Below are 12781 nucleotides of genomic sequence, written 5' to 3'. Positions count from 1 at the left end.
AACCATTCGACAAGTTTTGTTCAGTGGCGTAACTGGGTATTTTTCGAAGCGGTGCCGAATCAGGTCTTGGCGCCCTACCAGATTTTGGGGCCACATCAGTTACCATTAAGCTCTAACAATTAAAACACTGTAGGTAATTACTGTACTGAACAGAAATAATTACATTTATTTATTATACCAGTCACCTCCAGACTCTGACCTCCTAAATCTTAGTGTTAAAACCCTAGAATTTTACGTTGTGCCTTGTAGTATTTTAAGTATCAATTTTAGAGGTCGTCATCTGTCGGTTATTTTATTTGCACAGAGACAACGTAAGTTAAAGACATCGTAACAGTTAATTAGATTAGGTTTATTCCTCAATTAATATTTTTGGAAATAAATTATTTTTCATTTACAATCCACACAAACATTTTACAATAAATGCGCTATAGAAGAAACAGTCTCCCTCGTCAATTCGAAAGCATGCGGGCATTCCACAAAAGTCAAATGGCATTTTACCGATCTAACTACGAGCCACCGCATAAATGGCAGTACTTGGCACCGATTGGCCACGAAATCGCGGACTAGTATTAAGGTCGAAATTTCCTGTAGTCTGTTAGCTGCAGTAAACGTTCCAAAACCAAAACCAGTAGAACTTTCATTGACACATTTCAATTCAACTTCATGAAGTGATAACATTAAAATATGAGTCAATTATAAGAGGAAGAATTAATTAACCATTTCAGCTAAGTTAATAGAATTTACTAGCAGGTTACGTAATTAGCAAAATTAATTCCAATTACAAATAATTGACGGGAGAACGTATAGTTTCACAAAAGCTAAATTTTAATTAATCATAATTATGCACAATTATGCATAATGCCGACAACGTTAAATGTAACTAAGTCGGTCTTCGGACCACGCCCCCAACGGCGGAATTTGGGCCCCCATTTCCAAACAAGAGTGAAGAATTAATTAACCATTTCAGCTAAGTTAATAGAATTTACTAGCAGGTTACGTAATTAGCAAAATTAATTCCAATTACAAATAATTGACGGGAAACGTATAGTTTCACAAAAGCTAAATTTTAATTAATCATAATTATGCACAATTATGCATAATGCCGACAACGTTAAATGTAACTAAGTCGGTCTTCGGACCACGCCCCCAACGGCGGAATTTGGGCCCCCCCAAACAAGACACTAATAAGTTTTGTGACATAAATAAAAGATATTACCTTATTCCTAAGATTACATTTCACGTCTTTTTTACGAACAAAGTTGTTCGTTTAAGTGCGCCTTTGGCAACGGGTACCTATGCTTTGTTACCTACTGAACGCTTCCTTTACCAACATTCCCCAATTTCTTTGACTTATTAGTTTATTCGTTTTTGTTTGTATTTTGTCAAGTTTGGTAAGATTGATTGACGTTTGGCTATTTTTTTAAGCGTATATCGTTAGCGATAGAAAAATCTTTCATGGTATTTATCATCTTGGAGAAACTACAACACTGAAGCGAATGACTGCCTAATTGGACCAGATAGACTTACCGCCGAAGTATACAGCAACTTTTTAGAAGAAACACTATCTGAGTTTCTGGAGGATGTACCATTGGCTGCAAGAAAGGAAATATGTGGTTACGCATGATGGTGCACCAGCTCATTTTAGTGTAGTTTCTCGATAAATTTTAACAGCAACATACGCTAGATTGGTCGAGGACGAGGTCGAGGTGGACTTCACTTATGTCCTGCTCAATCCCCGGACTTAAACCCCCTGGATTATTTCCTATGCCCTATGGGGCTATTAAACCGCATTAGTTCATACTAGCGCAGTGGACGATTTAAAAGATCAGATAATGACCGAGTGTAACTCAATAAGAAACGTCCCTATTGTTTTTGAAAGAGTCCGGGAGTCGATTAGGAGAAGATTGGATGGATGGTTGCCTCCGAGCCATTTTGAACAAATCTCGTATAGAGGGAAATGAAAGATCTAATTTTTTGTCATAGACTGTTACGATTGTTAAAAAATGTTTATTGATGTTTTCATAAAATGTTACGTGAATTGTTTTAAACAGTTTTAATTTTCCCTTCACAGTTTGTATTATTTCAACCACCAGGGCCAGACTTTTATAATTGCCATTATTAACTTAAAGAATTAGTAATAGAAGAAAAATGACAAATGGAAAATCATCATCAGAGAACGTAAATTATGAGAATGACAATTAGAACGGAAATAAAATAGGACTATAAAGTAAGGTCATTTGTAGATGAAGAACAAAATAAAATGAAATGTTTATTAACCAATGACAAATTTTACCAAGGGGATTTATGCAAAGTTTTACAGAGGCATATTTTTGATTGCGAGATGGGGCCATTGTGAACTACCAACACTACTAACTTTTCAATTTTACTTTAAATTATCGATTTGTCGCTGTCGCTTGTTGCAAAAATTTTTAATAACCACATGCCTACAGTAATTATCTTTATACCGTTATATCTATTAAGAAGTCGACATAGGGATTTACGTGTATTGTTTTTCCCTATGTCTACTTCGAAATTACAAAATCTCTCCTGGAGGGCGGCTAATTTGATGCAACCAAACCAAACTTTAAGTAAATAAAGATCTGGCTGTCGTAATAATTACTTTGAATAGGTATTGTGGCTTTGGCTTCTGTATTTTTATTTTCGTTCTTGTGCGATGTATTCAACTGAAGAAAAAGTTGATTTTGTCAACTGGTATAGTGTCGGTAACAGAGAATTATTTTCGGTGAAGACAAAGCAGCAATATCCAAATTAATTGATGTATTTTTTCAAGATTGCCAAACGTTATTTGTTGACATTATTTAGACACTTCACTTCGGTTTTTCCCACCACAATTCCAAAACGTTTGAATAGTAAATCGAAAGAACTCTTTGCCTCTTTAATTCAACATCTTGAACCGTAACCAGGGAATCACTAATTGTGATTAAGTTTAGTTTATTGTGGCAGATTTAAATACTTCGATGGTTCGATGGACATATTCATTGAGTAATAGTCTATCCGGGGTGTAATATATCACATGTATATGCAAATAGTTAGATTTAAATTTGTTTCAAGAGGGACAAGGTACGTTGGATTAAAGCAAAATAAATGTTTGACTGTGGCAAGCCATCCTTATATTCCTTATACGAACTACTGCAGGAAATCGGTTTTTTTAAATAAAAAAGTTGAACCACGCAATGGTCTGATGGAGTTAACTCAAATTGTCCAAAAACAGATCCATTTTTAAAATGATGGTACTATGCGATCCAAAATGAGTTGCTGTCGAGTCACATTTGAACTTATTGTTTACATGGGAAATCGTACTGAACCAAAGGCGACTCGACAGCAACTCATCTTTGATCGCCAGTTAGTTCTAGGGATAATGATTAGCATTACAATAAATAAAACTACAATTACTTAAGTCACGAGAACTGTGCACTGAAACTTATTTTCTTTTATTTTAACAACATTATTATTTTACGTAGGTACCTAAATAAAATTTCTTGTGCTTTTGTCTTGGTTGAACTTGGCTATTCTTAAATTCAACAGCAAAAGTTGGTCATATGCTTTTGTAAAATAACGTAAAATCAGTTCATCGATCAAGATTGCAAGCAAGCATTAAGTTGATAATTATTTGCTGGTGACCTGTACAACTATTCACAACTTCAGAAACATTTACATTGTGCCGCAATGCAAAAATTCCTCAGCTTTCTACTCACAACGGCTCACAACGAGATTGTTGAGTGCCAATCGATGCAGGATTTGTCCTTAGTGTTTATTTTAATGTTAGTCTAAATTACTGCGTTTTTGAAATAAAAAATATTTCCCGTCAAAACCTTGAGTACTAGTTTGGACTGCTGATGATTTAGCTGTTTTTAAGTTTACATCACCCGATTTGATGGGAAATAAAGAAACAAGAAAATTAATGAAAAGTGCGACTAAAGATAAACTAACAGAATTTTGTCTGTAACAAACACCTAAAAAATTTGGCTAGTCACCGAAAAACCACTTATTAACTGAAACCCTGATAATTTAAGATGATTGTTTTTTATTGTACCAGTGCAGGGGAATCAAAACTAAGGGTAGGTAAGAAAATTGAATTAAGTGAGGTAGCATACCACTCCATATGCTACTTTCTAAATTTGGTAAGGGAGTTAACACTTGATCCCATGTGGTATTAAAATCCAAACGCCCATCTTCCTATGCAGGTTATAGTAATGGATTGGTAGGTACTTAAACAAATCATACGTTTAAATTCCATTTAGTTACATTTAAACACGAAGTGGAATTCAAAATTCACTGAGCACTAGAGGTCAAATTAATTCCTGTTTAAGGTATTCCAAATTGTGCCCTCACTCCTCCAAAACTAAGGATTGCGTGTCCGAGCATATTTTGATTTTTATATTTGCAAGGAAAAGGCCCACCCGTGTTTTCATAAAGGTAATCAAAACTCACCATTTTCACGTCGAATATAAACACGTTGATGCATACGAACGGAGCACATACAACCGCACTTACTGGCGATTCATTCGCAAATGAACTGATTACATACCTAATCATATAACCGCAATGTTGATAGAAAAACAGGTGCAGCCACTTGGCCAAGTGTCTACAATATCTATTTATTGTTATGTAACAACGTTATGCAGATGTTATTTTCCTTTGTTTGTAAATACGTAATTTTTGTTTAAATTTTATGGCTATTGCAATTGTTCAATTTAGGGACGTAAGACTCATCCAGCCTAATTTGCATCTTTTTTTTTTGATTTGGTTGTACTGATGCGTGTGTCATGTCGGTGGATAGTGGGGACGTTTGGCGGATTCGCCTTGATTGTCAATTTTTTGGAAATTTCATAAAGAAGGAGATTATTTGGTAGTGGAAGTGGTGTTTCTTTAAATACTAGACACAACGAGCAAACCAGACTGAGTTTCGCGACGGTTTAAGAGGGTGTAAATTTGTTTAGGCTAAATCTCGGGTACTCTAGCGCTATTAGTTTACTTGAAGTCGTTCATTCTTTACAATAAATCTGTCCAGAAGCAAGTGGTTTAAGAAGTGCAAGATTTGTAATGTTAAAAAAAGAAGCAGTAGTTGCGCACAGCTAGACCATTTGTTTTAAGGTTCTCTTCATATAAAAAGTCTTACTTCCGTTCGGATAGCTACCGAAAATCTGTCATCTAATTCAACACGCCAGATTTCGTCATAAAGTTCAGTGTTATCAAGAATAAGTGAAGTTTCTTGAAGCTGTCAGCGAATGGTTTTTGTGTCAGTTTTGGTGCGTCTAGTACGAGGTCTAATATCGCAAACATTATACGACCAGATTATTTCAATTATTAAGAAAAAATGTTGACTACCCCAAAAATGTTCGGAAAACCACTTTCTCCTATTAATTTAACTTCGTAGATTCCACAACGTCTCGTATTTTATCGATTGGATTTCTGAAACAAATGCTATAGGTAAAAAACCAATTTTCAAACTGTTGGCAGTTATGGATTCTACAGGCCAAAAACCGAGCCAAAAACTATAAGAAAATGTTTTTTTCCCCGGTCGATTTCAAGCAATTTATTTTTCCTGTCCAAAATATAGGCAAGTGCATTTTCACCTTGGAAAATTGTAATGTGACTTCTTATTTTAATTGACGTCCGCCTATGTGCGGGGTAATTAGTCCAAAGAAGCTTTGTAAGGTTTTGTTTCTTTCAGGGATTTTGTTATTTTTTTTCCAGAATAAATTTCTGGTAATCATGGTAATCAATTAATTGTGTATTGATTCAAATCCATTGTGCGACCCGGATGGAGTTTTCATACCAGATTTTTTCTGTTGGTGGCTAAGATTTATTTCAGGCGTTATAAAAAAAATGTAAAGTCCAATATTGGGATTTCTCTTTATGGCAGATGCCGGAAATATACGAGGAGAGACTAGAGGAGAGATTTTAACATTATAAGTTTAAATTTTGTCAATTGTTCTGTTTCTGTAAATCTTTTGACTTTTTATCTATGTCCCTACCAAATATCAACTCATTGAAATAAAAAACCAAAATGAATGTTACCTTCTATAACGACGAGAGCCCCGACGATTGTTTTGCACCTAGCCTTCCATATGGTGTATCTCGAGTTTGTCGCGTCAAACATGCTTATTTGGAACTGTTACAAGAGCCATCTACCACCGAATGTACATAAATATTAAATGGTAGAAAGATTCCCAACCCACTCTCTCAAAGATCCAAATCGCAACTTTAAGTAATACAATATAAAAAGATTATTTACATTTAAATTTATTTTTACATAAGATTAGGGGTGATTGGGTTTTGAACACATATTCTGACAGTAAAACTGCGATTTATAGGTACTATCAATACTTATTTAGGTACCATACTTTACATAAGGTAGGTATGTATATCATTTTTCTTTTTGTTCTAACACAAAGTGAATTAGCTAATTGCGTCCAATCGTACCACATTTTGAGCCGTAATGTGGTATGACGATGCATTACTTTTCTCATTGCACAATAGGTATCTAAAATTGTTTAATGACATACTCGTTTTCATCTCGTCGCAGCGATGGTCGTCAGTTGAGTGAGATAAGAAAGTTCTTTGTGTAATATTTTGTGTATATATAACAACTATTCGAGTGAAATGGCGACCGTCGCTGTGAAGTTAACATTTAAAAAAATTTACGTTAAGTATGAAACATTCCTTTTAGAAAAATTCAACAGCTAAGACATAAATACATAACAAATATTGCTAGGATAACATGAATAAGTTTTTAAGAAAAAAATCACAAATTAGTTTCCATTCATTGAGTTTAGATGTTATTTAGGCCCTATTCAAACAGAAATATTTGGGCGCTTTGGGTTCCGATTGTGGACCACAACACCGAGTTACACGTACGGAATGGGTGTAACACTTATTTATGGTTGTGGGGCAGAATTTCATTTGAAGGTTGTCCAAAAATTTGAGTGAAATCTCGTTTTAACACAGAATTGTAAGAGATTCTTAGCAAAAAATACTTAAAATCTAAGTACTTTAAGCGTCCGTAACGGAACGCTCCGTAGAAATCACTAACCCATTTTAATTGTTTCTGTCACCAACTAAAATTGACAAGTCAAGCTTTAGTTAGTAACAGAAGAGTCATTAATTTAGAATTGCTACGAAGTTATACAGTACATTTCGAAAGTTATTCGTCCTTATAAAATACAGCCACACAGAGCGACTGCAGTTTTCCAATCTAACTTAACTACTCCTCTATCACAACATTTAGAATCGTTTTTATTGTGCTAAACAAAGAATAGTATACTATTGAAAAACTAGGTAATTAGAAAAATGCAGTAGCCGCAATAGAAAACGGATTCTTGCAATGTGCCAGTTTTCAACAATGACGATGACAGTATTGATGAGTGATGCACATGCAAAATTCCAATATATGGGTCGAAAATAACGTCAAAAGAAATTTTGTGACATTTTTAATTTGTGACTACACACATTGAGCGACTTCTCTCACTATAAGGTATTACGCTAAGTTACTTAGCTCACAATTTTGTATTTTAACATATAGCACAAACCAAATGTAAATAAATGAAAAAATATCCGAGCTATTTTATGATATTATACATTGATGCGACGTTAGGACTATCACAACAGCATTTTTTTTTGTCACTAACCATTGATTTTTTCTATAACCTCTAAATGACTATACCATTTATGTAACAATTAACATTTTCGTAAATTTCTTTTAACTAGAAATAATTTTTCTATAAACTATATTATAAATAAACAAAATCTACAAATAACAACATCAAAATTATAATCCCTGACTAAATATTAGTATGGAATTGACTTAAACTTGCCACCATTTTGGCAAACGCATACATCACCATTTTATATTCAGATTCAGTCATTTGTAACCAATTTTGAACTATTCTTAAGATGATATTCGTAAAGCACGGTGTGTAATGCTCGGTAAAACTTTCAGTAACCGAAAGTCGGTCCAACAAATTTTGCAATACCTTCTGAAAGCGTCACCTTTAAGTCTTAAACAGTCTATAAAATTCGTTTTATTACATAAATAATAACTAGACATCACCGAAGCGTCTTATATAAGAAGAATAATGTGCTTCGGAAGATATCGCAAATAAGTAAAGTCGCATTATATAATAACAATGGGGGTTTCACTACATCTACATCGACAGGGTGTCACTAATTGTGTAAAATCCACATATTCACTTAGATAAAAACGTAAAAACTACAAACACCCCGCAGATAAATACCCACCAAACAAAAATAGTCCTTTGCTTCGAAAATGTGCGTGTAAACTGAACAGCGTTGACTATATATGCTCATCTTGTGTATCTGTCGAAAGAAACAGAATCTCGATTACTCCCAATTACCACTAATCCTCTCATCTCGTTACAACATAAAGATATAATATCGTAAATTAGAGCGTTAATTGGGAGCTCAAGATCATCTTTCTTTTAAGAAAACTTGGAAAGGGGTACATTTATGTTATAACGAGATTTCATTACATTGTGAGTACATAAACATTAAAGAAGCCAGTTAGGTGACATAAATTAGCGAAGCCAAAACTAGACTAGAGAAGCGAGTGTGATTATTTAATACACAGATCTAGCAATGGTGATCTTAGATGCATATTGACTATACATACACGAGATTGAAAAGGGTATCAAAAATATGAACTAGGATCTACGGTTATACATGCAAATTTGAGGTATCAAAAATATGCGATTAATGAAACTGAGTTTAATTTATTATTGTTAAATGAGATATGTGTGCCGAGGAGAAATTGACCATAGGTAATAATGTGAGGAGGTAATTGGTATAATAAAAAAAAGGTAATTTACAAGTAGCTCTCGCTAAATTCAATGTCAGACTGACTGGCTCTTGACGAACGTGTATAAAAAGATATACCACCAAATGCCGAATCAGATGTTCCTGCATCCGTTATGAAGTCAGGTACGATGATGGTATCCTTACCTTGCGTTAAAATCGGTGGCGCTAAATAAACACCGCCTTTCTCCGATTCTTTTTCTTGTAACCGATCTTTTAGCAATTTAATTTTTTCTTCTTTCTGTAAATGAAGAACATACAACATTCATACTTTTGCTCTAATTTTCACTTATAGCCATTCATTAATTCACTACTTTCAAACTTATTCAATAGCGGCACGTCGTTTTCGGAGATTCTAATCTGGAAATAAGGACTGTAACGATTATAGAAAACTCCGAAGCCCTTTAGGTATCTAAGAGTTTCTAGTTTCCCTGCGCCCTGCTTTCGACGTCATTTTCAGAGCGAAGGGGACATTAGAAGGACCTTGAAATTCCTTATTCAAAATATCAGAGATATTGTTAAAAAGGTAATAAAATACCTGCATACCTCTTTAAAGCTCTTAGATCTTTTTTGGATATAAAAATTAAACTGGCCTTGAAAACGTCGGAAAATCCTCAAAGGTTCGAAGTAAGGACCACTTTCCGGAATTGGAAGCGCATTAATAATTTTCTCAAAACAAATGCCAAAAGCTTCTAGACTTTTTGGAGACTCTGTAACGTCTTGCCTGATCGACTTCTAATGACTTGTATGACATTCTAGGAGTTCTTAAGGCCCTTTGCAGAGCCCTACCCAAAATTTGCAGAACTTTTTCGACCCTTCAATTCGCACACAACTCTTCTGAAAAGTTTGATAAAATACCCTAAGAAGTCTCTGGAAGTGTTGGACAAAACAAAAATGTTGAATGGAAGCTTCTTACAGAGCTTCTTTCCAAGCTCTTATACATGTTCTTAAGGGGCTTAGAAAACTATCAAAGATCCCTGCAATAAGGCCTCATTGGGAATCTCTAGAAGAGGCACAAAAAATAATATAATATGCTCTTAGGTACGAGTATAAAAATAAGTATACTTACTTAGATTTTTGAAGCTTTTCCGCGCGGCTTCAACGCAAAATGCGAATTGCTCACTTCAGAAAGCTGAGCAGAGTTTCTAATTTAAATGAACAGGGTAACTGAAAGTGTTTGAAAACTTTTTGTGTACGTTCCAGACCCTCGCGTTGTGTTTTGTGAGAGCTAACACTCGTTTTAAGGAGGTACCTTTCAAGAACTTTTCAAGCAATGGCAAGATGGTTTCAAAATCTTTGAAGTTACACATAAAGGCACTCAAGGCTAAAGAGAACACCTATCAAAATAATTATCCTAAAACACATCGAAGGCTCTAGAAAACTTGAGAAAGGGCCTGATCAGTCTTAGAAGATTTAAGGGGTGCTGAAAGAATAAAAAGGCTTTGAGAATCTTTATACAGGATTTAAGGGCTGTATAATTACCCTTTTCAGCACAGTTCTAGAGCGCTGTAGGCCATCGCTGAAGTTTTCTAAGAGCTTTGCAAAGTTTTATGAGGTTGTCTAGCTCTATAGAACCTATACGTATAAAGCTACCAAAGTACCTTATTAAAAGACTCTAGAAAGCATGGAATGTAAGGAAGCACCCATTTTCCGCAGTGAGATCTACCAGCTTTGATGACCTCCCGGTACATGAACGCACGGTATCAAGACGTAATACTAATTTGGGGCACTTCATTACGAGAAACTGTAGCTTCTGTAGTCGGTAAAAGCAATTGTGTTAATGTGTAGCGCCGTTTTTGCCGCCGATAAGGAACCCGAGATGCCATACCTAATTGTGCAGTTTTCTAATTGTTCCCGTAGAGATATTTTAATTATTATTGCAGCCTCCGAAAGCTCTCGTCATTTGGAAGATGAAACTAAATTAATAATATATGATTTTAGTTCCCTTCCATTCATTAATAACCAATTTTAGTTTTCCAATGTTAAGCAAAAATGAGCATTAAAACTGCAAGGTCGTGCTGGGCTACCGAATTTTAGAATTTTAATCCGGCCAATTAAGTGAGTATAATTAACCGTAGTTAATTAATTGTCTTGCAGCAAACATCGTTTACTTAGATTTTTCCTAGTGTCATTAGAACCGCGATTAATTAATATAGATTTTGAGATATGTCCCAGATTTTTGGGATGCTCGCGAGACTGGAAATTAATAAATTAAAGAATATTTAATTTTTAGACATTAACGCCCAAGTACCCGACTGGAAGGTCGGGGTCCATTTCCAGATTTTTTGGGTATTTTATATAAGGTAACAACATGATTTAGATGTATCTTTCGGTATTTGGTCGTCTTGCATAGCGCATAGTGTGCATTTAATCTTTAGTAATTTTCTGATCTACCATACCGTTTGGATATCAAGGTAAATGTTTGATGCGTTCCTTTCCGCTAATTATAAAGGGGTCTTGGGTTGCTTTCCTGCATTCTTTTTTCCTGTAGATACCGCTAATTAACTTGTGCTTCCGCTACCGCTTCAGAAATCGTTTGCCTTGTCCGTGTGCCGTAATTTTGTATTAGTTGTTTTCCTGGACGTCGCCGTCCGCCGATCCGTTCGTCGTTTCTTCAACTTACTGCCCGTGTCTACCAATTTTTCCAAAACCCAAGACCAGTGCGCAAGGTTGTAAATCTTTCTGGTGGCGCCTGAGCAAATCCGTGATGAGCATTCTAATGCTTATGTTGTAGTGTTGTGCGTCCTGGAGGGTGGTATTGACTCGCGCAGTCACAGAAGAGACCTACAACGCTCTAGACGGCTTTTGGAAAGGCTCGAGGAGTCAAGTAGGGAACTCTGGCAAACACGATAGGCCATTTCAGGCGGGATTTAAAAGCTCTAATAAGCCCTGAACGGTTTTCAAAGGACGGTAGAATACTCGGGAGTGCCTTGTCGATTGCCCTTAGAAACATCGCTCAAAAATAAATGTAAATATCTTGATATAGGTGAGTAGAAAATCAGTCGACGTATTCCCAGAAAAAAAAGGTGCATTTAAGGAGGATTGCCCCCATATTATTGGCGAGTCATTAGACAAAGAAAAAAATTCAAGAGTTATCAAACAAGTGCTAAAGTGAGTGGTTCGAACTATACATGGTCCGTATACTGATAGCACAAAACAGAAAAGCGCGGATACTCACTTCAGATGACCGAGAAGAATTTCTAACAATAAGAAACCATTGGGCGAAGTATTACCTGCGCTATAAGTCGTTGTAGATCTTCATTTTCGTTAATTAATTTTTGATAACGCTCCTCTTCTTCCTTTGAGACACCGGCGTCTGGATTGTATTTACTTTCGGCTTTATCACGTGGATGCCTTATGACTTCAATAACCTGATAACAAATAATGGGTAATGAAGGTTCTTAAGGTAAACAGATTTACTTACCTTTGGTACAAAAATAAGAGCCATACTTAAGAAACAACAAAAAATTATGGCGAGTGCCACAAAGGCAAAACTGGCATCTTGTTGACTACCAATTACTAATATGATCGGCCCCGTTACTAAACATAAGACAACTACATTATATATACTCATTCCAACGTATCTGGAATCATTTATTTGTTTCACTTTAAGCGACCGAGTTTCGTATGCCAGAAATAAACCAAAAACCTGCAACAATCGACGTAATTGTGTGAAGGACGGATTTACGTTGTTCTTACGAGGATAAGTCCTTTGTATCCGTAAACTATACCCAGCCATACTGTGTTGTGGTGACTGGCACAGTGCTCTAATTCCGGACGAATCTTCGAGTCATCCGACAAGGAGGCGGGGTTTTCTAAAGGGAATGGCTCTATTCGCCTCTGCAAGGGATCTTGTAACTGCCATACTAATAGTATAACAAAGTCTACAACTAAAAGTCCGGAAACCATCGAGTACAGTTTCCACGGTTGCACTTTTTTCTAAAAG

General features: G+C 35.6%; 1 protein-coding gene across 3 annotated transcripts in view; it reads right to left on the bottom strand.

The window, feature by feature from the left end:
* Positions 1-6251: 6251 nt before the first annotated feature.
* Positions 6252-12781, bottom strand: part of LOC116164560 (gamma-aminobutyric acid type B receptor subunit 1) — a 43433-nt gene continuing 36903 nt past the window's right edge. The window contains exons 8-12 of one of the 3 annotated variants that reach the window (XM_031478757.1): positions 12535-12774; positions 12260-12484; positions 12069-12206; positions 8917-9076; positions 6252-8340 (exon numbers count right to left, since the gene is read on the bottom strand). In XM_031478757.1, the coding sequence (XP_031334617.1) occupies positions 8318-8340; positions 8917-9076; positions 12069-12206; positions 12260-12484; positions 12535-12774 (786 nt within the window). In that variant the 3' untranslated portion in view covers positions 6252-8317. Of the gene's footprint in view, positions 9077-12068; positions 12207-12259; positions 12485-12534; positions 12775-12781 lie in introns of all 3 variants that reach the window. The other 2 variants (XM_031478758.1, XM_031478756.1) reach the window with 2 other exon arrangements.

The sequence above is a fragment of the Photinus pyralis genome, unplaced genomic scaffold (assembly GCF_008802855.1).
Source record: "Photinus pyralis isolate 1611_PpyrPB1 unplaced genomic scaffold, Ppyr1.3 Ppyr1.4_LG2, whole genome shotgun sequence".
NCBI lineage: Eukaryota > Metazoa > Arthropoda > Insecta > Coleoptera > Lampyridae > Photinus > Photinus pyralis.
Note: the sequence above shows the minus strand (reverse complement) of the source record. Positions and strands in the feature narration are given on the sequence as shown.